The 27,154-nt window shown below is 43.3% G+C and overlaps 1 protein-coding gene across 15 annotated transcripts in view; it reads right to left on the reverse strand.

The window, feature by feature from the left end:
- The window catches only part of NIN (ninein), a 114,186-nt gene that overhangs the window by 71,475 nt on the left and 15,557 nt on the right, over window positions 1-27,154 (reverse strand). For 9 of the 15 annotated variants that reach the window (XR_009007425.1, XM_057542433.1, XM_057542422.1 and 6 more), the window contains 4 exons: window positions 22,841-22,922; window positions 4,959-5,048; window positions 4,290-4,373; window positions 2,760-2,929 (listed from right to left, as the gene is read on the reverse strand). Coding sequence is in view for 14 of the 15 variants with exons in the window: in XM_057542433.1 (XP_057398416.1) it covers window positions 2,760-2,929; window positions 4,290-4,373; window positions 4,959-5,048; window positions 22,841-22,922 (426 nt within the window). In the remaining variant the exon portion in view is untranslated. The remainder of the gene's footprint in view (window positions 1-2,759; window positions 2,930-4,289; window positions 4,374-4,958; window positions 5,049-22,840; window positions 22,923-27,154) is intronic. The other 6 variants (XM_057542436.1, XM_057542430.1, XM_057542431.1 and 3 more) reach the window with 2 other exon arrangements.

The raw sequence follows: 27,154 nt of genomic DNA on the forward strand, positions 1-27,154 counted from the left end.
TTACTGCCCAGAGGGACATCAAAAACATCACACATGATTCTATTAACTTTGTAAAGTGATGAATCAACTTGAAAACTGACAGGCTCCATTCAGCTTGCAAAACACTTCATTTTTAGACAAGAAAGTAGCTGGATGAACTTTGGTTTGAGTCCACTTTCAGCAATTAAAAAAAAAAGGGAGGGGCTTCCCTGGTGGCACAGTGGTTAAGAATCCGCCTGGCAATGCAAGGGACACGGGTTCAAGCCCTGGTCCGGGAAGATCCCACATGCCGCGGAGCAACTAAGCCCATGCGCCACAACTACTGAGCCCGCCTGCCACAACTACTGAAGCCCACGCGCCTAGAGCCCGTGCACCAGAACAAGAGAAGCCACTGCAATGAGAAGCCCGCGCACCGCAGTGAAGAGTAGCCCCCCCTCACCACAACTAGAGAGAGCCCACAGCAATGAAGACCCAATGCAGCCAAAAATAAATAAATAAAATAAAAAAAAAAAAAAAGGGAGGCGGTAAAAACGTGTTATCTGATTCTACTATAGGCTTTCTGGTTGGGGTATAACAGACTCTCAAAGTCAAGTCAGTAGAGTCCTTGGGGAGAGCATACACAGAGATAAATGACTCTCTACAGCACTCTATTTGCTCTCTATTGATGGTGGCTCGTTACACTAAAGCTTCTATGTATACTGTCAAAAGGTCACACCTAAGAGGTTTCTGGAGGAGTTAGGGAAGCTGAAGTTCATTGGGGGTGAAATGATTCTCCCAACATACTCTTTCACTAAGACAAAAGCAGCAAGATTTTGCCCAGACTCAGGCCTCAACCCTTCATTTTATTTACACATAAAACCAAAGCCTCACTTTTTAAACAGTAAATCTCCCTGGAAATCAGTAAATAAGATTAAATAAGGATATAAGAAATATCCTGCCAGCAACAAACTCAGCTCTGCCCAAGAACATTTCTGAGTATCCCCAGGTGGTAACTAGAAACTCTCTTCTCAAAAAAACAAGCAACCATTTAATTTGTTAGCACCAAGTAACAGTGCCTCAGGTATTGAAAACAGTTGGAGAAAGGAGATACTAGACTTAAAGGTGTTTTCTATATAAGAAAAGCTTCCCCCGTAAAGTGTTGAGACCTATTTTAACCATTTTTTCACAGAGAAATGTCTCAGATACATTCCACACTATTTAGGGTTATGAGACAGATTTAATGTTATAAAATGATACCCTTCCTGATAGCAAGATATTATGAACACTGCAATAACTGAAGTATGCAAATTACTGGCCTCCCTGAAATAGTACATATAACACTTCTGTGCATGTGAGTCTACGTGTTTTACTGGGGAAAGGGCCCTATCTAAATTCTCAAAGGGACCCAAGAGAGGGTCTAAAACCAACTGAACCAAGATGGGAAGTAGCCTCTGCACCAGACCCACTGGTCCCCAGTGCTGTGATGTTCTAGGCGATGTTTTCCTTCTTGCTTCTCATGGTCTTTCTGTTTTCAGCTGTCACTTCTCACCTGCACTACTCACACCATTTTTGTGGTTTCTATCTCCCTCATCCCCTCTAGCTGCTTTTCTTCCTCTCTTCTCGCTCACATTTCTACCAGTGCTCCTTCACTTCTATTGTGAGCATAGGTATCACTTGATTTTAAAAAAAGGTGATCTGATCAGCAGACCAGTCACGTGTCTTCTAAATTGCAGTACTTGTGGTTGTTTTCATTTTTGCTCAATACCTGAGCTCTTTCCAGTTACCTTTGAGTTTGTGGGGTTTGTGGGTACCTTTGGGTTTGTGAAGATGCCAGATGTCTGACTGCTGGGGACATTATTGGAGCAAGCTTCTTGTAGATTTCAGCAAGCTGAACATGAACTTGAGACAGCAACAAACGCTCATCCCCCCCCATCAACCTACGATCTACAGACTACTTTAAGAAACTTGAGGCACTTTGTCTCTTTCCCAGCTTATATGAGCATCTGAAATATCTGCATCCCCAGTCTGAGCTGGGATTTACAAGAAATATTTAGAGCTTGCTCAGCATGGCACTTTCAATCATGTTCTATAAATGGTATGCTGGTAAATGAGCTGCAAAGAAAGAAACAAGAAAATGTCACTGCTTCTCCTTTATTGGTAGATTATAGCACCGTGTCAAATGGAAAGAAGGGAGATGAGGGAGGCAGGGTAATCTCTGACTGCTGGGACATGCCAGGTGGGACATGCCAGGTGGGACATGCCAGGTGGGACAGAACCACTAAGAACCCTGGAAACCGCTGAGCCCTGGGACAAGGATGAAGTTGCAAAGCTGCTTTACCCCACCACAAAAGATAAGATGCTGGCTCCTGAAATGCCTAAACACACTGCTTTCATTTCTTACCTGTTACGGCGGCTGTCTTATAGTTTGGGGGGAAGGAGTTGGTTAGCTTTTTTACATAACTAAAAATAACAGTGCTGTGGAGGAGAGAGATATTCCCAAGAAGAGCTACAAGGGGCAGACCTCAGATAGTATAAAAATAACTGAATTCAAAAATGTATAAACATAAAGCATGCACAGAAAGGTCAGCTCTCCAAAAGTTGAAACAGAGATGAAACATATAAACAATAGAAAAAGTAGTCACATATATCCAAAAGGCAAGTAATAAGATTAGCAAGTAGTTGAAAAAATGGCTGAGAAGCCATAAACCCCTCAGTTCTCCTGTCTCTGCACCGCTGTGATGTGGCTATCCACGGGTATCCACACCTGTGATCCAGAAGGATACGCCTGTCCAATTTCTTACCTCACTGCGGTCGCTGGCTGGGATGTGTGAAGGCCTTGCTTCTTCATCGAGTGGCTCAATTACCGTCACCTCCGCAAATTCCTCCACGGATCCTTGAAACTCAGGTAAGGACCTTCGTCCGTAACGCTTCCCACCTCTAACATATTTGGGCTGAGCTTCGAGAGTGCAGTCTGGGCAAGGAGACAAGAGTTGAGGCCACATTACATGACAATCTCAGCCCCTATCTGACACACAGCCTTCGGACACAGCCTCTTATACCAGCCCCAAAATAAACCACCACCGTTTGCCAGTTGCAGTGGACGTGGGCGTATATGAGCCAGTAGGTCAGATGCAGAGCACAGCTTCTAATTCCGAATGATTTATAGCACCCCGAGTATATCTCAGCATACGGTGGGAGAGATGAGGAGCCAGCAGTGAGGGATTTGTATAAAAGTAGGGAATTAAGATCAGGGCAAAGCAAGCGGTCATATTTGTTCTTCTGTTTATTAAGCTCTGTTTTGCAGACAGAGGGAACAGGAGAGGGAGGGATCATACTACCAGAGACACGTTGGAAAATGGTGATAAAAAGAACACCTTATCAGCACTGTAAAGTTAGCATTCACACCAATTAGTCTGGAACACACCCCTCTAGTACCTTAGTGAGTCCTTTGTTAACCATCCCACTTTCTGATCCATCAGACAAGCAGGAAGACAGAACAAAGAAACTGACACAGTGGATCCTAATCAATTAATGAGAGCTCACTGCTCATATGAAACTTGTCATCAAGATCTCATTATAAAATTAAAAGCTGTGGAATAGAATAGCAAATGCAAAACTGCATTAAGAAAATAATATATTATGTTCTTTTCTCTTCATGAGCTTCGTGTTGTACAAAATAAAAGGAATGTGCATAAGGGGAAGGTCATCTCTTGACCCTGAAGGACTTCAGCATTCAGCAGAACATGTCTCAGGTTCAGCCTTCACCACCACCACCACCATCATCACCACCAACACCACCACCACCACCATCACCACTACCATCACCATCATCACCACCACCACCACCATCATCACCACCATCACCACCACCACCACCACCACCATCATCATCACCACCACCAACACCATCATCACCACCACCACCACCATCATCATCACCACCACCACCATCACCACCATCACCACCACCATCATCACCACCACCATCACCACCACCATCATCACCACCACCACCACCACCATCATCACCACCACCACCACCACTACCATCACCACCACCACCACCATCACCACCACCACCAGCACCATCACCACCATCACCACCACCACCACCACCAGCAGCACCATCACCACCACCACCAGCACCACCACCACCATCACCACCACCAGCACCACCGCCACCATCACCGCCACCACCGCCACCACCACCATCACCACCACTGCCACCATCACCACCACCATCACCACCACCATCACCACCACCATCACCACCATCACCACCACCACCATCACCACCATCACCAACACCACCACCACCACCACATACTAACCTTTCTCTACAATGGTAGCTTTAGAGCAATAAAATACTTCACTCATTAGAAATGTCAGCTTAGAGACACACTTTTTTTTAGCACCTTGAACAGAATTAGGAGAACAAAATATTCCATTAAAATATAAGACTGGCAATGCTTTGATTTCAGTTCTTATCACCCACATGGACATACTATCTCTCTGGAGAACATAATATGTGTTCTGTTTGGACATGACAGTCTTAACAAGGTATGTCTGAACTCAGACATGTAGATTTTTAGATGAGGGCTGTACACAGATCATCAAAACAAGGGTAATTGATTAGATAAGAACTAAAAGAACAAAACCCTTCCTTTATCACCACTGAAACCATGTTAGGGGGTAGCTATTACTTTGTAGTCTCCCTGGGAGGACTGGTGATCCTGCGTGACTAACTCTGTCCTCCCCTCTCCCATGCCCTTCCTCTGGGATAAGCTTAGGTTTCACAATTGTGGTCAGAAACATCCTGAAAATGCTCAGCAAAGCTCAGAGTGAAGTATTTATGCTTGCTCTATAATTTCTAGCAATATTTATATCCAGCTTTTTCAAAGTCCCAGCCAAGTCATTTTATTAGGTCAAGCGATTCTCTTACAGGAAGTGTTCAAGCATACAAAAGTTATATTGAAAGTCGCATGCATATTTGAAGGTACCTTTTATCAGAAGACAGTGTGTCAGCTTGTGAGCATTCAGGAGCGGCCCAGACACCCGAGCTACTTGTTGGCAGCTGACACCCACAGATGCTAGTCAGATAAAAGGCAATGTAGAACCATCCTTAATTTATTACATACTCTTAAATTTTAGTGGCAGACAACAAGATACACCATTAGTGATGATGGGGGTTTGGAAAAGATTAAAGGGAAAATGTATAACGTCAGAAAATGGAACGTGGGATTTTCCCAGTATGAGAACATAAGTCATGGTCTGGGGAAGGAAGTGGCAAAGGAACTCTGAATGCATGCTGCACTTTTTCAGAGGAAAAAAAAGCAGTGGGGCAAAGCCACAGTCTTAAAACAAACAAACAAACAAAAAAACACAACCCACTGTGATTTAATCCAAAATCCACCTGTGGATGAAATAGTTCCCTAGTTATTTACTACTAAATATTTCATGCTGTGTAGGGAGCAGTGGTAGATTTGAAATAGCTCTTTTTCTAAGCAATGAAAGATAATAGACTGTGAAACATTAGGGGTCCTGTGGAGTTTTGGTTTATTTATACACTTACTTATTTTTGCACTGCCAGGAACTTTAAATTAATTCTTAAAACTCGAAGTTAATATCTTTCATAGAATGTACATACATCACAAAGTCAATTTCTAGAGAAATCTATTAAAATGTAGAATCTTTTTGAATAAAGATATTAGCACAAAGGAAAAAATGGGGCATTAAAGTTTCCTCGTAAGAAATTTCACAAAACTTCCATACAATAAAGAATTACACTAATCACACCGATTACAAATAGCTATATTTTAGACTTGAACACACTCATACAGCCTTCTTTTATTTAGAGCATCAGCCTCATTGTATTTACAAGATAAGAAGGGGAAGAAAGACATTAAAAGTAAGGAGATCCAGAGAGAACATTCACGGTCAACAGCCATTGTTGTGCTAAGCCTTTGAAAACTCCAGCGTTCTCCTTATGAATCTCAAGCAGGGCTTTACAAGTGCACAGCAGCAGTTCACCAAACAGGAGGCCTTAGTGGGGATTTCAAGACACTCTTGCTCCCCCAAATTAAAGAATGCCTTACCCCTCCTTGACCATGCCCAACAAAGACTTGCCAAACCACAGCCCTGGGGCAAAGTTTCTTTACTTTATGAGCACATCCAGATGTAATGTATGTATTTCAGGGGTTTATCCTGGAACAATTTTATCTATGCCAGATAATATAGGGTTATTTAATTTATTAAGAAATGAAATTATTTACATACAGCTTCCTTTAACATAAGTGTAAGTAACTGCACCAATCATGAGCTCCAAGGAGGGACATGAAATGCCAGTGGAAAAAAAAAAACCAAAATATAAAGGACTGCTTGTACTTTCAGTATTTTATTTCCTTGAATGTATATTTATGATTCTACCTGGATTGTCAAGCTTCTGAGCCATTTCCCCTTCTTTCCTATTTTCCATTTTCCCTATTTGGCATCACTACATAAAAATACAAATGAGCTTTGAAGGAAAGCAGACAAGCCCAGCCTGCCCAGAGGAGTCTTAGACTCCTGGAGCCCCTGGAGAGCTCACAATGAGATGCACCAAGAAGAGAAACTCCAGAGGTGTGATAATGTTCACTTTCCAGAATCAGGATGAACCACAGTGCACATGCATGACTTGTGACCAGAAGGTCTTGCACTTATAATAAAAGAAAAATTGAAATTCAATGTTAATGAGAATGACCACTCGGAACAGGCCAGCTGCAGGCAGGGAAAACAACCAGCCACCCACCTGTGCCTCCGCCTCTCCCTCCCTTCCCCCCTCTAACTGAGCAGGGCAGTTCACACTCTGTACTCTCTCCCAGAACTGCCCCAGCCACCTGTGTGACGTGGATGGCCACTTGGAACACTCAGTTCTTCCAATGACCAAAGGCAAAGCAATGAGGACCCAAGAGGAAGCTGAAATCGTTACCCAAAAACCTAAACACTATTTATTCCATCAATGCTTTTCTTGAAAAACACAAGGCTCAGGGACATGGGATGAGGTGCCATCCTCAGCACATACGTGGGAAGTTAAAGGAGAGTTTGAGAGATGCACTCCAGTATTAGGTGGATTCATTTAACTTATATTTATCAGACACCTGCCATGGGCAAAGCATTCTGTTGTACTTGTTGAGGGATAAGATGGATATTTTATCACTTTTTGATTCAAACTTCCCTGTTTGACCTGAGGATACCTCCAGGATGAAGAAGAAAGCCCTGCCTTTATGGTGCTGATCTTCTTGTTTTGGAATTGCTCATGTAGACCCCCTTGTTTTCTACTTCCCTTCCTGCCCCATTTCGTTAACCTGGGAAATCATTCCCAGAGACCCCACCCCCTTCCAAAGGACCTGGGCACAGGGGGATCATCTGAGGCCCTCTATACTACATTGCTGCTGAACTCACAGGATTCCCGAAACCCCTCTGAAAATAAGGAGTCAAAAATGAAGCAGGTGTAAACCTCAGGACAAGCCCCCCACGAAGCTTCCCTGGAAGAGGCAGTCACGCAGCAAATGAGCACCACCAGCCCCACTGCACCTCCCACCTCCTCGCCTACTCTGAATGCACCGTGGCACAGGGCTTACACAGAGTGCAAACCCACACCTGATACTAAATAAGAGAAAAGGGAAGAAACGAATCAAAGGGGAGACCAACAGAGAAGGAGACAGAAAGAGAGACTGAGACCAATAGCAAGGGAAGGGGGTGAGGGTCAAAAGACAGGCAGAGAGCTGGAGGCCTATGTGGGGATGGGGGAGGGGAAGCAGGAGAAACTGATGGATTGGGGACCAACAGGTAGGAGAAGAATGGAGTGAGGGGCCAAGAAGGAGAGGAGAGGAGGGTGGAGGTGAGTTGGAGAAGTGGAAAGAAGAAGGGATGAGGAGGGAGATGTCCTAAGGAAACGAGGGGAGAAGAGAAGCCAAGAGAGAATGAACAACATAAAAAAAGACACCCAGAAAGCCTTCGGACACTGTCGGCCATTCCTTCTGCCTCCCAGTGTGCCCCGCCTCTGCAGGGACCGTCAGCATGCAGGCTCCTCACCCCAACACTTTGTGTGCACACAGCCCTTGCCAAGGCAGCTGCTTCCCAGCCACTAACACCCCACTCCCCAGTCACGCCTCTCTTCCAGAATCTTCACACAAGATGCAGATGTCAACTGGAGCTTTCAGGTCCTCCCCGGATGCAATGACAGCATTTTAGGAGCAGTCTTCACATCAATTCTTACCAGTCTGAGTGATGTTTCCTGCAGGAACACAGGGGCTTCTGGGCACAAAGGTAATAAGGTGGCTCTGATTAGCCTTGCCTGGAAGGGAAGCGTCGAGGGGAAGGTTAGCACCCCACAAGGGTGCTGAGGATGGTGGATGGGTGTGGTCTGGCAAGCCCCAGGGCTGATTGGTCTGATCAGATGGTCTATCTAAGCCCTAGAGCAGGTGAAGGTCTGTCAATAAGAAAAACTCTTCGAGTTGATAATGATGATGTGATTGTCCCCCAACCTTCTTCCCAGGAGGATCAGCCTGCCTGCATCTTGAGCCATTTGGGGGATAAAGGCAGAGATTCACTTATCACCTAACTGAATCCTCCCCATCATTCAAGGCTCAACTCAAAACTCATTTCTTTCAAGTAACTGCTTGGCACAAGTTTCATGGAACGTTTTTTTCTATGAATTTAGTGCAACCCATACTGTTGACAGCTCCCGATTTAATAACGATCATGGTCATATTTTTCTAAAAGCATTTTACATGTTAGAATCACCTACCCAGCTGGACTGAATGCTTTCCAGGGCAGCAGTGCTTCATGGAAAGAGCCTGTGGGCTCTGAATTCAAACAGACCTGGACCCTCTGTCCTTATCAAGGTGAGGAGTACCTAACATCCTGAGGCTTGGTCTCCTCATCTGGAGGAAGGGAAAACAACAGGAGTTCCATGGGGCAAGGTCACTATTCTGTCAGGTAGCTCCTGCCCTGGATAGTGTCCTCCCACCCAGACTCCTGGGGGTCAGCGGTGGCTCAAAGCCAGCAGAGCAGAGTCAGGGAGAGGCTCACAGCCCCCAGTCCTGCAGTAGATTCCTTGACCTCATTTGTCACCATGGGTAAGATTACTGGCGAACACACAGTGACGACATCCAGTCTGTCATCTCAGAAACTGAAGCTGCCTCCATCTCATTCATGCCCTAATTTTCTCTTCCTTGTCATCTCCTTTCCCTTCATCAATGGGCTGACATGAGAAGAGACACCAATTCTCTAAGACTCCCTGTAGAAAACTACCATTTTCATGTCCCCAGTTTGGAAACCTTCTCATACGCTGGAATTGAAATAAACTTACATCAGCACAACTCCCAAGCAAACTGTTTCATTATCAAAATTCTCACCAGCCCTATTTATTTAATTTTAAATAACAGGAGTATATTTTTTGCACATACACATATTTTTAAAAGAGTGCCTTTTTGGAGAAGATGGCGGAAGAGTAAGACGCGGAGATCACATTCCTTCCCACAGATACAGTAGAAATACATCTACACGTGGAACTGCTCCTACAGAACACCCACTGAACGCTGGCAGAAAACGTCCGACCTCCAAAAAGGCAAGAAACTCCCCCCGTACTTGGGTAGGGCAAAAGAAAAAAGAAATAACAGAGACAAAAGAATAGGGACGGCACCTGCACCAGTGGGAGGGAGCCGTGAAGGAGGAAAGGTTTCCACGCACTAGGAAGCCCCTTCGCGGGCGGAGACTGCGGGTGGCGGAGGGGGGAAGCTTCGGAGCCACGGAGGAGAGCGCAGCCACAGGGGTGCGGAGGGAAAAGCGGAGAGGTTCCCGCACAGAGGCTCGGCGCCGAGCAGCACTCACCAGCCCGCGGGCGGGGCTGGGAGCTGAGGCTCCGGCTTCAGTCGGATCGGAGGGAGAGGACTGGGGCTGGCGGCGTGAACACAGCCTGAAGGGGTTGGCGCACCACAGCTAGCCCGGAGGGAGTCCGGGAAAAAGTCTGCAGCTGCCGAAGAGGCAAGAGACTTTTTCTTGCCTCTTTGTTTCGCGGCGGGCAAGGAGAGGGGATTCAGAGCGCCGCCTAAACGAACTCCAGAAAAGGGCGCGAGCCGCGGCTATCAGCGCGGATCCCACAGCAACAGGGGCGCAGAGGGAAAATCGGAGAGACTCCCGCACAGAGGCTCGGCGCCGAGCGGTGCTCACCAGCCCGAGAGGCTTGTCTGCTCCCCCGCCGGGGCGGGCGGGGCTGGGAGCTGAGGCTCGGGCTGCGGTCGGATCGCAGGGAGAGGACTGGGGCTGGCGGCGTGAACACAGCCTGAAGGGGTTGGCGCACCACAGCTAGCCGGGAGGGAGACCGGGAAAAGGTCTGCAGCTGCCGAAGAGGCAAGAGACTTTTTCTTGCCTCTTTGTTTCGCTGCGCGCAAGGAGAGGGGATTCAGAGCGCCGCCTAAACGAACTCCAGAGAAGGGCGCGAGCCACGGCGATCAGCGTGGACCCCAGAGACGGGCGTGAGACGCTGGGGCTGCTGCTGCCGCCTCCAAAAAGCCTGTGTGTGAGCACAGGTCACTCTCCACACCTCCCCTCCCGGGAGCCTGTGCAGCCCGCCACTGCCGGGGTCCCGGGATCCGGGGACAACATCCCCGGGAGAACGCACTGCGCGCCTCGAGCTGGTGCAACGTCACGCCGGCCTCGGCCGCCGCAGGCTCGCCCCGCCTCCTCCGTACCCCTCCCTCCCCGCGGCCTGGGTGAGCCAGAGCCCCCGAAGCAGCTCCTCCTTTAACCCCGTCCTGTCTGGGCGGGGAACAGACGCCCTCAGGCGACCTACACGCAGAGGCGGGTCCAAATCCAAAGCTGAACCCCAGGAGCTGTGCGAACAGGGAAGAGAAGGGGAAATCTCTCCCAGCAGCCTCAGAGGCAGCGGATTAAAGCTCCACAAACAACTTGAGGTGCCTGCATCTGTTGAACACCTGAATAGACAACGAATCAGCCCAAATTCAGGAGGTGGACTCTGGGAGCAGGAGATATTAATTTTTCCCCTTTTCCTTTTTTTTGTGAGTGTATATGTATATGCTTCTGGGTGAGATTTTGTCTGTATAGCTTTGCTTTACAATAGCTTTATTTTACTTCACTATATTATAGCCTCTTTCTTTCTTTCTTTCTATTTTTTCTCCCTTTTACTCTGAGCCGTGTGGACGAAAGGCTCTTGGTGCTCCAGCCAGGCATCAGGGCCGTGCCTCTGAGGTGGGAGAGCCAACTTCAGAACACTGGTCCACAAGAGACCTCCCAGCTCCACGTAATACCAAACGGCAAAAATCTCCCAGAGATCTCCATCTCAACATCAAGACCCAGCTTCACTCAACGACCAGCAAGCTACAGTGCTGGACATCCTATGCCAAACAACTAGCTAGACAGGAACACAACCCCATCCATTGGCAGAGAGGCTGCCTAAAATCATAATAAGGCCACAGACACACCAAAATACACCACCAGACGTGGACGTGCCCACCAGAAAGACAAGATCCAGCCTCATCCACCAGAACTCAGGCACTAGTTCCCTCCACCAGGAAGCCTACACAACCCACTGAACCAACCTTAGCCACTGGGGACAGATACCAAAAACAACGGGAACTACGAACCTGCAGCCTGTGAAAAGGAGACCCCAAACACAGTAAGATAGGCAAAATGAGACGACAGAAAAACACACAGCAGATGAAGGAGCAGGCTCAAAACACACTGGACTTAACAAATGAAGAGGAAATAGGTAGTCTACCTGAAAAAGAATTCAGAATAATGATAGTAAGGATGATCCAAAATCTTGGAAACAGAATAGACAAAATGCAAGAAACATTTAACAAGGATGTAGAAGAACTAAAGAGGAACCAAGCAATGATGAAAAACACAATAAATGAAATTAAAAATACTCTAGATGGGATCAATAGTAGAATAACTGAGGCAGAAGAAAGGATAAGTGACCTGGAAGATAAAATGGTGGAAATAACTACTACAGAGCAGGATAAAGAAAAAAGAATGAAAAGAACTGAGGACAGTCTCAGGGACCTCTGGGACAACATTAAACGTGCCAACATTCGAATTATAGGGGTACCAGAAGAAGAAGAGAAAAAGAAAGGGACTGAGAAAATTTTTGAAGAGATTATAGTTGAAAACTTCCCTAATATGGGAAAGGAAATAGTTAATCAAGTCCTGGAAGCACAGAGAGTCCCATACAGGATAAACCCAAGGAGGAACACGCCAAGACACATATTAATCAAACTGTCAAAAATTAAATATAAGGAAAACATATTAAAGGCAGCAAGGGAAAAAAAACAAATAACACACAAGGGAATCCCCATAAGGTTAACATCTGATCTCTCAGCAGAAACTCTGCAAGCCAGAAGGGAGTGGCAGGATATACTTAAAGTCATGAAGGAGAAAAACCTACAACCAAGATTACTCTACCCAGCAAGGATCTCATTCAGATTCGATGGAGAAATTAAAACCTTTACAGACAAGCAAAAGCTGAGAGAGTTCAGCACCACCAAACCAGCTTTACAACAAATGCTAAAGGAAATTCTCTAGGCAAGAAACACAAGAGAAGGAAAACACCTACAATAACAAACCCAATACATTTAAGAAAATGGGAATAGGAACATACATATCGATAATTACCTTGAATGTAAATGGATTAAATGCTCCCACCAAAAGACACAGGCTGGCTGAATGGATACAAAAACAAGACCCATACATATGCTGTCTACAAGAGACCCACTTCAGACCTAGGGACACATACAGACTGAAAGTGAGGGGATGGAAAAAGATATTCCATGCAAATGGAAATCAAAAGAAAGCTGGAGTAGCAATTCTCATATCAGACAAAATAGACTTTAAAATAAAGACTATTACAAGAGACAAAGAAGGACACTATATAATGATCAAGGGATCGATCCAAGAGGAAGGTATAACAATTGTAAATATTTATGCACCCAACATAGGAGCACCTCAGTACATAAGGCAAATACTAACAGCCATGAAAGGGGAAATTGACAGCAACACAATCATAGTAGGGGACTTTAACACCCCACTTTCACCAATGGACAGATCATCCAAAATGAAAATAAATAAGGAAACACAAGCTTTAAATGATACATTAAACAATATGGACTTAATTGATATTTATAGGACATTCCACCCAAAAACAACAGAATACACATTTTTCTCAAGTGCTCATGGAACATTCTCCAGGATAGATCATATCTTGGGTCACAAATCAAGCCTTGGTAAATTTAAGAAAATTGAAATCGTATCAAGTATCTTTTCCGACCACAACGCTATGAGACTAGATATCAATTACAGGAAAAGATCTGTAAAAAATACAAACACATGGAGGCTACACAATACATTACTTAATAACGAAGTGATTACTGAAGAAATCAAAGGGGAAATCAAAAAATACCTAGAAACAAATGACAATGGAGACACGACGACCCAAAACCTATGGGACACAGCAAAAGCAGTGCTAAGAGGGAAGTTTATAGCAATACAAGCCTACCTCAAGAAACAGGCAACATCTCGAATAAACAACCTAACCTTGCACCTAAAGCAATTAGAGAAAGAAGAACAAAAAAACCCCAAAGCCAGCAGAAGGAAAGAAATTATAAAGATCAGGTCAGAAATAAATGAAAAAGAAATGAAGGAAACAATAGCAAAAATCAATGAAACTAAAAGCTGGTTCTTTGAGAAGATAAACAAAATTGATAAACCATTAGCCAGACTCATCAAGAGAAAAAGGGAGAAGACTCAGATCAATAGAATTAGAAATGAAAAAGGAGAAGTAACCACTGACACTGCAGAAATACAAAAGATCATGAGAGATTACTACAAGCAACTATATGCCAATAAAATGGACAACCTGGAAGAAATGGACAGATTCTTAGAAATGCACAAACTGCCGAGACTGAACCAGGAAGAAATAGAAAATATGAACAGACAAATCACAAGCACTGAAATTGAAACTGTGATTAAAAACCTTCCAACAAACAAAAGCCCAGGACCAGATGGCTTCACAAGCGAATTCTATCAAACATTTAGAGAAGAGCTAACACCTATCCTTCTCAAACTCTTCCAAAATATTGCAGAGGGAGGAACACTCCCAAACTCATTCTACGAGGCCACCATCACCCTGATACCAAAACCAGACAAAGATGTCACAAAGAAAGAAAACTACAGGCCAATATCACTGATGAACATAGATGCAAAAATCCTCAACAAAATACTAGCAAACAGAATCCAACAGCACATTAAAAGGATCATACACCATGATCAAGTGGGGTTTATCCCAGGAATGCAAGGATTCTTCAATATACGCAAATCAATCAATGTGATACACCATATTAACAAATTGAAGGAGAAAAACCATATGATCATCTCAATAGATGCAGAGAAAGCTTTTGACAAAATTCAACACCCATTTATGATAAAAGCCCTGCAGAAAGTAGGCATAGAGGGAACTTTCCTCAACATAATAAAGGCCATATATGACAAACCCACAGCCAACATTGTCCTCAATGGTGAAAAACTGAAACCATTTCCACTAAGATCAGGAACAAGACAAGGTTGCCCACTCTCACCACTATTATTCAACATAGTTCTGGAAGTCCTAGCCACAGCAATCAGAGAAGACAAAGAAATAAAAGGAATCCAAATCGGAAAAGAAGAAGTAAAGCTGTCACTATTTGCAGATGACATGATACTATACATAGAGAATCCTAAAGATGCTACCAGAAAACTCCTAGAGCTAATCAATGAATTTGGTAAAGTAGCAGGATACAAAATTAATGCACAGAAATCTCTTGCATTTCTATACACTAATGATGAAAAATCTGAAAGTGAAATTAAGAAAACACTCCCATTTACCATTGCAACAAAAAGAATAAAATATCTAGGAATAAACCTACCTAAGGAGACAAAAGACCTGTATGCAGAAAATTATAAGACACTGATGAAAGAAATTAAAGATGATACAAATAGATGGAGAGATATACCATGTTCCTGGATTGGAAGAATCAACATTGTGAAAATGTCTCTACTACGCAAAGCAATCTACAGATTCAATGCAATCCCTATCAAACTACCACTGGCATTTTTCACAGAACTAGAACAAAAAATTTCACAATTTGTATGGAAACACAAAAGACCCCGAATAGCCAAAGCCATCTTGAGAACGAAAAATGGAGCTGGGGGAATCAGGCTCCCTGACTTCAGACTATATTACAAAGCTTCAGTAATCAAGACAGTTTGGTATTGGCACAAAAACAGAAATATAGATCAATGGAACAGGATAGAAAGCCCAGAGATAAACCCACACACATATGGTCAACTTATCTTTGATAAAGGAGGCAAGCATATACAGTGGAGAAAAGACAGCCTCTTCAATAAGTGGTGCTGGGAAAATTGGACAGGAACATGTAAAAGTATGAAATTAGAACACTCCCTGACACCATGCACAAAAATAAACTCAAAATGGATTAAAGACCTAAGTGTAAGGGCAGACACTATCAAACTCTTAGAGGAAAACATAGGCAGAACACTCTATGACATACATCACAGCAAGATTCTTTTTGACCCAGCTCCCAGAGAAATGGAAATAAGTACACAAATAAACAAATGGGACCTAATGAAACTGAAAAGCTTTTGCACAGCAAAGGAAACCATAAACAAGACCAAAAGACAACCCTCAGAATGGGAGAAAATATTTGCAAATGAAGCAACTGACAAAGGATTAATCTCCAAGATTTACAAGCAGCTCACGCAGCTCAATAACAAAAAAACGAACAACCCAATCCAAAAATGGGCAGAAGATCTAAATAGACATTTCTCCAAAGAAGATATACAGATGGCCTACAGACACATGAAAGAATGCTCAACATCATTAATCATTAGAGAAATGCAAATCAAAACTACAATGAGATATCATCTCACACCGGTCAGAATGGCCATCATCAAAAAATCTAGAAACAATAAATGCTGGAGAGGGTGTGGAGGAAAGGGAACACTCTTGCACTGTTGGTGGGAATGTAAATTGATACAGCCACTATGGAGAACAGTATGGAGGTTCCTTAAAAAACTACAAATAGAACTACCATACGACCCAGCAATCCCACTACTGGGCATATACCCTGAGAAAACCATAATTCAAAAAGAGTCATGTACCACAGTGTTCATTGCAGCTCTATTTACAATAGCCAGGACATGGAAGTAACCTAAGTGTCCATCGACAGATGAATGGATAAAGAAGATGTGGCACATATATACAATGGAATATTACTCAGCCATAAAAAGAAATGAAATGGAGGTATTTGTAATGAGGTGGATGGAGTTAGAGTCTGTCATACAGAGTGAAGTAAGTCAGAAAGAGAAAAACAAATACAGTATGCTAACACATATATACGGAATCTAAGGGGAAAAAAAAAAAAAAAGGCCATGAAGAACCTAGTGGCAAGACGGGAATAAAGACACAGACCTACTAGAGAATGGACTTGAGGATATGGGGAGGGGGTGGGGTGACATGTGACAGGGTAAGAGAGTGTCATGGACATATATACACTACCAAATGTAAAATAGATAGCTAGTGGGAAGCAGCCGCATAGCACAGGGAGATCAGCTCGGTGCTTTGTGACCACCTAGAGGGGTGGGATGGGGAGGGTGGGAGGGAGGGAGATGCAAGAGGGAAGAGAAATGGGAACATATTGTATATGTATAACAGATTCACTTTGTTATAAAGCAGATGCTAACACACTATTGTAAGGCAATTATACTTCAATAAAGATGTTTGAAAAAAAAAAAAAAAAAGAGTGCCTTTTTACTCCTTGTAAAATCATAACAATAAGTATTCTTCTATAGGACAGCTGAATAGTTGCTTAGTCTTTGATTACACAGATACATCATAATTTGCCTAACCAAAATACACTGTCAAATATTTATTCTTGAGATATATAGTTTTTTTATTGTTTTTTTTTTTACTATTTTAAATGACTATCCTTACACACACATCTTCATGCACATCCATAATTATTTCCATAGCATAAAATCTGAGAGTGGCATTGATTGGCCAAAGGCATTTTTATGGTACTTATTGTTTTACATAAGTCTAGGAAGGTTTTATCATTTTACATGACCACCAGTGGGCGTGAGTGTTTCCAATTCCCTCTGACCTTAGGAAATGGGTCCTCACACCCTCTTTTGATAGTGGTGGTGGTTAGTGGTAGTGATTTTACCTTACTTTTAATTTTTGAAGAAATTTTCTGGTGCTCACTGTGAGCGTCTCATACATACCAAAGGAACTGAGGACTAAGCCCTTACTCAACCAGAGAGAGGACACGAGAGCATGCCTGTTGGGCCATCTGTGTGTCTATATCTCCTAAAAACAGGGTCCTCAGCCAGAGAGTTCAGTTCAATTCTGAATACAGCTGCAAACACAAATCTTCAATCACTGCAAACCAGGATCTAGCCCACTGTCTGGCCATGAGACCCGCCTTGCTGAGTGAATGAAGAGATATTTGCTTATTATATTTATAGCTTCCCCAAATATAAGGAAAATAACTAGAAATAGGGCAGTTTCTGGAACTAGTAATGTTTATTACCAAAAAAAAAAAAAAAATGAAAAAGAGAAAGAAAAAAACAATCATCTGCCGTGCCTTTTTTTCTAATGATTTGGTTTTTCCAAACCTGAGTTTTCCCTCACCAAATAAACAAAGGAAAGATATTTTACATTAACCGCACGAGGAAAAGAAAGAGCTTCCTGCATGATGCTAACATCTACTACAGAACACAAATCTACTGTAAGATGCATCAAACAAGGACAAAATCTCTGGAGAACAGATCCAGACAGCATATTGGTCCCATGTAGCTTAGAGCCTGTGCCAGCATTTCCATTATAAACATCCTATCATCGGGCTTCCCTGGTGGCACAGTGGTTGGGAATCTGCCTGCCGATGCAGCGGACACGGGTTCGAGCCCTGGTCTGGGAAGATCCCACATGCCGCGGAGCAACTAGGCCTGTGCGCCACAACTGCTGAGCCTGCGCGTCTGGAGCCTGTGCTCCGCAGCAGGAGAGGCCGCGATGGTGAGGGGCCCGCGCACCGCGATGAAGAGTGGCTCCCGCTTGCCACAACTAGAGAAAGCCCTCGCACAGAAACGAAGACCCAGCACAGCCATAAATAAATAAATTAATTAATTAATTAAAAAAAAAATCCTATCATCCAAAGCCATAGCAAACTGCATAAGTAACTAATAATTAAGGTGTCCTTCTCTTATTCTAGGAAAATAATTTCAAAATTAAATTGTACACATAGACATGAGGGAGCTATGCCATCGGTGATGTTAATCAGTTTGGAATTTACAAAGGACTCTCTACATCCCCAACCCATTCTTCTGACCTTATCTGAATTTCAGTACTTTTCATTGTGTATTATTGTTGTTACTATTGTTGTTTTAGGGAAAAAACTCTCTTCTAAGAGTCTTAGAATCATACACATCAGCGTTAAAAAGATGCTGAAAATCATCTAGTTTGTACCCTCTAATTTTAAAAATAAAGACACTGTACCGCAGAGATGTTATAAATGTCACAACCCAAAACTATGTAAATAATGACTTAATTCCATCTCCTCTGACATCCTATTATAGCTTTGTTTTTGTATTATTTATATATAACTGTCTTTTGTTAGAAGACTATGAAAGCATGAACTATACTGGGCATTTGTCCTTAGGAAGCAGATCCTTATAGTGTCAGTTTATGTTGGGTGAAATTTTATAGAAACACAAAGCTAGCTTTCTCATAAATGTAGATGTCATTTAGATATTAGGAGACAATACAACTGAATCTTGGAGCTGAATGGATTTTAAGTATTTTCCAGTTCAACTACTTTCACATATGCGGCAACTGAAGACCACAGAGGTTGTGACGTATAAGGCCACCCAATTAGAGAAGCAGGGCCAGTATTTCGTAACTCCTGGTTCAAGGGTCTTTCTACCTAATCAAGCTGGATTTTCTATATTATAGTCAGGTGCAACATCTGATATTTTTAACTTATAAAAATCTTGGCTGGGGCCTCCCTGGTGGCGCAGTGGTTAAGAATCTGCCTGCCAATGCAGGGCACACGGGTTCGAGCCCTGGTCTAGGAAGATCCCACATGCCGCGGAGCAACTGGGCCCATGAGCCACAACTACTGAGCCTGCGCGTCTGGAGCCTGTGCCCTGCAACGGGAGGGGCCGCGATAGTGAAAGGCCCGCGCACCGTGATGAAGAGTGGCCCCCGCTTGCCACAACTAGAGAAAGCCCTCGCACAGAAACGAAGACCCAACACAGCCATAAATAAATAAATAAAAATTGAAAAAAAAAAAAGTGATTATTTAAAAAAAAAAGTGAATGGGAAAATTCCTCTTAAAAAAAAATCTTGGCTGTTATAAAATATCAATTCATGACCCACTCAATGTCTAAGGCTGTGCACGATGGCCCTCCTATTTTTGCAGTCACCTTCCATAGTTTAAGGGTAACCTTTTCTCTCAAAGTCCAGGAGGTCCACTGATTTGAAAAGGCAAGACAAAAATACAACAGCCCTGGCCCCTTACGGTAGAAGATGAATTAAGTACTGAACAGCCAAATAATGCTGAAGACACAGGCATCCCTGTCACTAATGATCAGGTGAAACTTGCTCTTATTTGCTCCTTCCTTCTGCCTCTGGCCGCTTGTCAGAATCTTTCTGGCCAGGCTGCACTGACTGAGGACTGTTGCCCCCAGCTCATCCATCTGAGGGTAAACATCCTTAAGCCAAGGCCTCCTGGAGTCCCATCCCTTGGTGATACAGTGTCAGCATCCTTCCCTGCTACAATCTGTGAGACTTCAATTAAGTCACATCCCTCTTTGAGCCTCAATTTGCTCATGGATAAAATGGCAGCATTTGCTCCAGCCCTACAATCATATGGTCTATGATTTAAGGGATAGCTATTTTCATAAAGGGGAAGGAGGGGGCGAACTCAAGTGGCCTCTTGATACACAGCATTTGAGTCCTTATCCTTCTTTCCCTGTCTCTCGCCAGTCAAGCCAGGCAGCCTAAGGGGGTGGAGTCACATATTCGAGTGGGTGGGAGAACATTTGAGTGGAAAGCAATGCATGATCCCCAAAAACAACTGGAAGGGCCAGGGAGCGATGGGCAAAAGACAGAAAAAGCAGAGATTCTCAGGAACAAAGAAGGAATGACTCCCAGCCTCATATGAGATAAAACACTCTTAAGGCACAGGTTCAATCCTAGATTTTATGCTGCCAGGCCAAACGTTAGGAAGTCACATACATGCTGGATGAAATGCTATAAGTACTTTGCTGCTTCATTACACTGATTTGGGGCAGCTCTGTAACAAAGGTTTGCTGCAGCTCACCCCAAGGATGGAGCACATAGTGAACTATAAAAATCCCTCTGCGTGTCCCCCTGGAAGATTTGTCCAAATGATGGCCTCAGCCTGCACAGCATTGAGGCATATACATCACTCTGAAACTACCGCCTGGAGCTGAATTCATAAACCTTACTTCCGAGCTGTTGCCAAGCTCAGCCAGCCATTGTCTACCTCCCCATTATTCAGAGCCCTCTATGGGGCACCCTTCACATTTGTGGTCACATCAATCTGTGCATTTATTATGACACTTTTCTGGCAGGTGACAGGAGAAGTTTTGAAGAAAGAGCAGCAAAAGGACCACATGGTCTAGTGGCAGCACTGCCCATCCCAAACCCATATGATGGGAAAACAGAAGAACACGGAACTTAAGCTTATGTTACCTATGCTCATATGAAATAAAATAGATGTGCTAATGTCACCATAGCTCTAGTCAGGGTCCCTAGATCTTGCACTATTGTTATCAAGATGACAACCTTGGGGCTTCCCTGGTGGCGCAGTGGTTAAGAATCTGCCTGCCAATGCAGGGGACATATGGGTTCGAGCCCTGGTCCGGGAAGATCCCACATGCCATGGAGCAACTAAGCCCATGCGCCCCAACTACCGAGCCTGCGCTCTAGAGCCCGCGGGCCACAACTACTGAACCCGTGTGCCACAACTACTGAACCCGTGTGCCACAACTACTGAAGCCCGTGTGCCTAGAGCCTGTGTTCCACCACAAGAGAAGCCACCACAATGAGAAGCCTGCGCACTGCAGCGAAGAGTAGTCCCTACTCGCTGCAACTAGAGAAAGCCCGCACACAGCAACAAAGACCCAACACAGCCAAAAATAAATAAATTAAATAAATAAATTTAAAAAAAAAAAGATGACAACCTTGATTTTAAATTTTTATTTATTTATTTATTTTTGGCCGCGGGATCTTAGTTCCCTGACCAGGGATTGAACCTGGGCCCCAGCAGTGAAAGCGCCAAGTCCTAATCACTGGACTGCCAGGGAATTCCCAAGATGACAACTTTAAAAAAGCAAAACTGCCAATAAAATGTGAGACCCCATAAGAACAAAAGTCCATGTTCCAGCAGTGGTCACCTACAGAAATTCTACTTTTTGTCTGGAAAATCTCTAGAATGCAATAACCTCCCTCCTAGGCTCACTGGGGGCTTGCAGAGAGCTCTGGAAAGCCTCAGAGTTGGCAATAACCTTAGCAAAAAGGGGGAGACTCAATCTGGAATCCAAAACACTGCTAAATGCAGAGTTCATACATATGACACAAATCTGGAGCATTTCAGAAGGTACAATGAAGAACTAGATCACCAGTGAGGATAAGACATGAGTTCCCACCTGTGCTTCTTCTAAATAGGTCACACTGAATGACTCCTTATAGGGACAAAATGTCAATGATTTCTCCTCAGTCTCAAAGCTGGACTATATTTTTAGTGTCCTCTTTTTTAGTGAGCAACTCTATGGGTTAAAACACTGGTAAAATCTGTAGCCACCACCACAATCAAGATATAAAACAGTTTCATCACCCCCAAAATTCCCTTGTGCCCCTTTATAGTCAACCTCTAATCCTAGCCCCTAATAACCACTGATTTTTTTTATAAAACCAGACTGTATTATAATATAAATTTCAACAGTTTTAGACTTCCCCTTAAATATTTACCATATTTCATTGATTCTAAGACATAACCTCCCCACACACACCCCTAGATTAGAATATTCTGAAATTATTATGTGTCTTACAATCAATGGCATTTTACCATTATAATTGAGAATAATTTTTCTTTTTAGAGGTATATAAAATAATGATGTGTCATAATCTATGGTGCCTTTAAAAAAATCAGTGAAGTATAATATTAAGTTTTTTCATTTCATAACATTCACTGGATACTTCCTATGTGCTAATCATCCTATTAGGCACTAAAAATACAACAATGAACAAACGTGGACCATAAGGAACTATCACTCGAGAGGAGATAGAAAAACAATTATAATATAATGTGATAAGGTCTGTAACAGAGGGCTATCCACTCAGTGGGACTGAATAAAATTATCTCTTCATTGGCCAACCTTCTTCTTTCAGACAAAACTCCCCCCCAGTTCATACTGTTCCTCGTTAACAGGAAATGAGGAGGGAGGAAGTACTATTCAGCCCCACTCTGCTCATTCCTAGAATGAGTTTTGGCCACACCATCTGACACATCTCCTAGGAACAATCCAGTGATTTCTTCCACAATTTGCTGCTGTGGTAGAGAAGGCTCATCTTAGTGTGCAACAGCTGCAAGGCTTTTATGACCATGTCAAAGACCAAAAATAACCACTCAATCTGTGGGAAGCGGATGCCCCAAAGCTTTCACAGACATGCTTCAAGGTCCCCAAATTCTTCCCTGGACAAATTTTAAAGCAGAAGGAAGAGGGGAAAAGTTAGTGTCCTTACCTGGTTCTTGAAAGTGTTCTTCATTTGATAGAGTTCTAGACAAGATAAGTATTAATGCTTCTTTAAATTGGTCAAAATGCACCTAAAAATAAACAATTCAAAAGAAATTCAAAATAGTTTCCACAGCCTTAAGGAAGCAAACCCATCTACAAGGTTCCAGAACCATTTGTTAGCATCTGACAGCCTTGAAGTGAGTCATATAACCTGTTTTTTTTCCCTTTTTTCTTCATTTCTTTAAAGCACTAAAGGGAAAATGGGCTGATCATTTTACACACCAGTGTCACCAACACTAATATCAATATTTAGTCAACCCTGAGGGGGAAAACTACACAGCAAAATCCTCTTTATAAACTCAGAAAAAGATAGGTTTTGAATTCTTAGCTCTTTTAATTTTTCTAAACAAGACCAGAAGAGAAAGATGTTAGGTTAGGTACTAGAAAAAACTTTCCAAGTAAATGATCCTCTGTAACAATGTCCCAAAGATGCTTTCATCTCTTAAGATATTCTAGAAGAGAGTAAACTACCTTTCGAAGATGACTTGAAATACAGTCTTGCCTGAGGCAGGAATATGTTATATATTTATCTCCCAAGGCCCCTGTAATTCTATAAACAAATAGAAATCAATAGCAAACACAAAGAATAAAAGAACCTTGGGAAGCATTCTGCCGAATTCTTAAACATACAATTACCTTGACTGAAGTAGGAAAGAACCTGAGTTTCACTTAAGTGAATACTCAGAATTGGGATATTACTTTGGTTAAAGGGATAAAATAGTTTTCTTTATGGTCAAGTACATTCTTCTATAACTTAAATTTACATGATCTCACCATGCGACAGAAGGGAGAGACGGTATTTCTTCTCATCATAATTATAGTTTAATAACGTGGTGCCTATTTATACAGAACCCTGTATGTAACTACTAAGTTGATAAATTTATAACTTGTGCTGCTATGGGTCTCTTTAGACATCATTACAAAACGTTGCCTGGGAGATTAAATATAGTGACAGATAAAAACCACTTCTGAATTAAATGTGGAAAAGCAGCAAACCTTGTTAGTTATCTAAACAACGAAGGAAACCAATCATATGTCTTATTCATGCAAATCAGTGCAAAGGAGAGGAATCCACTGAGATTCATATGTCATAAAATAGCATATGCTTGCAATTTACCACTCTCTCCCAAAGAATATGTGATTTCTCTACCACATTCATTTTGATTACTTGAAACTGCTTTCTAAAATCGCATTCCTTTAGATCACACAGACTAAAAATCAGCATATTTATGGAGGCAGAGCGGAAGTCTGTTCAGGAAGGGAGGGCATCTGCTAAAGAGCCAGGGTGGTACAATTAATGAAGGACTAAAAGATTACAGAATTATAAACTGTGCTAATTAGGTTTCATAGCTGACGAATCAACAGCAAAGCCTGGGGGAGGAAGGAGAACTAGGTTCTGCCAGAGTCAGAGGTGGGCTTCAGGCACCGTGGCATCCAGCTTCAGTTACCGGGGGCAAGGCCATCTTCCCAACCAGCCAGCCCACAAACAGCACATACCCAAGCCTCTCCCACTCAGGGGCATCTCCCACCCTGGCATCTACTATTTCCTACCGGAATCACGCTTTCCTCTTAGGGTGGGCAGGAGAAGGGTGAGGAGTGAAAGCTCTAAGCTGGGGCAGCTGGGTCTAGGTCCTGACTCTGGCTCACCCACTGTGAATTGGCTCAATTACCAAACCTCTCCAAGTTTTAGTTTGTTCCACTTGAAAAATGGGATGGCTAACAACTCATCTTTATGATTCATTCAACAGATATTTATTGGGCCACTGCTATGGGCCAGGCCCTATCCTAGGCCCCGGTGATAGAGCCGCCATGGAGCGCATAGTCTCAGGAACTGTCACAGGGAATCGGGCAGGTACTGCTAAGGGCACTGCATGTATTTTATGTTATTTATACTACCGCCTCCCTCATAGTGGCTTTAGGGAGATAAAATGAGAGTTATGTAAAGTGTCTAGAACTTCCTGGGACTTGCTAGGTGGTCAGCAAGTGGTAGTTAACACTACTAATAGGACTAGTAACGGGGGTGACTGTTCTCACCACTTTCACAGAGAAACGGGGCCATATCTCAAGCAAAGCAACTGGCCATGAGAGTGACCCAACCAGCCAAGTGGTAGGGCGGGGGTGACAGCAGGAGGCCCAGGAGCCTGCCTCCCCCCCCCGGACCTGTGCAGCTGACCAGCATCAGAGAAATGGATCCGGTCTGCTGTGTTTAGGGACCCCAACTCCGAGATTCTCCTCTCCCTTAGGGTATCAGTGGACATGACCCGAATGAAACCAGAGTCCCTCACTGCCACAGTTAATGAGTTGAACAGAAGGAGGGCTCCTGTTTCAAAAGGGATGTGGTTGCCTTAAGACTTTCACATCCTTTATATCTGACTCTGTGGGTCTCTGCTGGGTCTCCTCAACGTGTCAGTTTTGATAGAGGTCATTGGAAAGAGCCCTTCGGAATTTAGTCCTAACATAGCTCAACTCGCTGAGGATTAGCCGTGCAGGTCACTCAGGGGTTTCTGTATCTCAAGTTTACTTCCCGCACCCTCCAAACATGACAAAGACGTCTATAACCTGGAAGTTAATTCTAACCCACTTCTAAGACTTTATTATACCAGATTCAAGGGACACTTAGGCCTCATACAAACACACCCACTTCTGAGACAGTATGTACCTCACTGACATAGAGGTTGCTTCTCTCTCAGCCTCAGTCATCTAGAGCATGGCAGACAATCGGGAAGCGAACAAGTGGTGTCCAAAGCTGAGGAGGGTGTCATAAAGCCCACTCGCTCTTCTTGTAGAATATGCCCTGGAACTGACTCAGAAGCTATTTCTTCTCACTCTACATGATTTATTATCAGCTTCATTTTCCTGCTTCCCAACCCCCTACAGATTAGAAACAGCAACTAAAAGACAGGGACACTTCAAGGTAAGTACAAGAAGTAGCTACTGACATACTGGGATTGAGAGAAGACATTAACTATCCCCCCTCGAACAAAAGTAAAGTATAATTTTTTACACTTAAAAAAAGTTTAAATTTTTAAAAACACATACGTACTCAAAACCTAATAGGCTGGGGTTATTTAGTATTGAGGCAAGGATCTACGTGCTGCTAAATAAATCCTGAGGGTATTGTTCTTATAATACAGAAGAATAACTGATAGACCAAGAAGATTTTAAATGATCAAGAATAACCTCATGATGTTTATTACACTATTTGTTAGGGTAAAACTTTAATAAAATTTTCTCAATCCCCAATGGTTAACCCCTTTTTTATTTTTTTAAAGTTTGCCACTAAATGGGGTAAGAGATCCAGTTATTAGAAAATTATATTAATGCGAGTTCTGGGAGCATTATTGTAGGCTCATTCTTTCCTGGACATTTGGCCAGTTGAATCTCACAACATCCATGAGAGACGGTCAAGGCAGGCATCCCTCCTTTGAACTGAGGGGAGAGAGGCTCAGAGAAGGCATGTGCCTTGCCCAAGGCCACCTGTCTTGAAGTGATAGAGTTACCGGGAGAACTGAGGCCTTCTGAATGGACTCATCGAAGTCCAGCCACCGTGCCTGCCCCAGGCCCTCTTCACTCCTGGTCTGACCTCTCAGGGAAATCCCTCTGCTGCTCCAGGTCAAATCCTCAACTTTACACAATGTCACCAGGTACAAAGTAGGACACTGGGGCCTCAGAGAACACAAGAGCAACAGAACATATAACCTCTGCCCTCAAGGGGTTTATCCAGATTCTAGAGTGTGGGAGGGTGGAATGGGGAAGAAGAGAAGAAAGTTGATTAGGAACTATAATACAAGGCAGAACCTGGCAAATGCTTTGAGAGAGACAAAAAAAGCTGGTAGGGGCCTCTGATAAATGAGCATGTCCTAGCAGGCCAGCAGGGAGGAAAAGAGGGACAGTTTTGTGACATTCGACTTCTCCAAGATATTCACAGGCAGAGCTTAAAGGTTTCCAAAATGGACTTAGGATGTATTAAATCAGCCACATTTTAGAAGGGAAAAAACCTACAAAAAACTAAACATGATTATTAACTCAGGGGTTCTTCATAATCCAGCAATGTTTATCTGGGTGACACCCTTCTTCCCCCACAAAAAGAATCTAAAAATCCAAAACAAAAAACCTGGCAAGCTGATCAAAAAACAGTTGGAGCAGCTTGAAGTCTTAAACTGACCTTTATTTTCCTTCTTGTGAGGGCAGAGACCCTGGACTCTCTGCTTTAAATAGCAGTAAATTCCACATTTCAAGAGAGTTCTCTAATAGAGGCAGG

The sequence above is a fragment of the Balaenoptera acutorostrata genome, chromosome 3 (genome assembly GCF_949987535.1).
Source record: "Balaenoptera acutorostrata chromosome 3, mBalAcu1.1, whole genome shotgun sequence".
In the NCBI taxonomy this organism is placed as follows: domain Eukaryota; kingdom Metazoa; phylum Chordata; class Mammalia; order Artiodactyla; family Balaenopteridae; genus Balaenoptera; species Balaenoptera acutorostrata.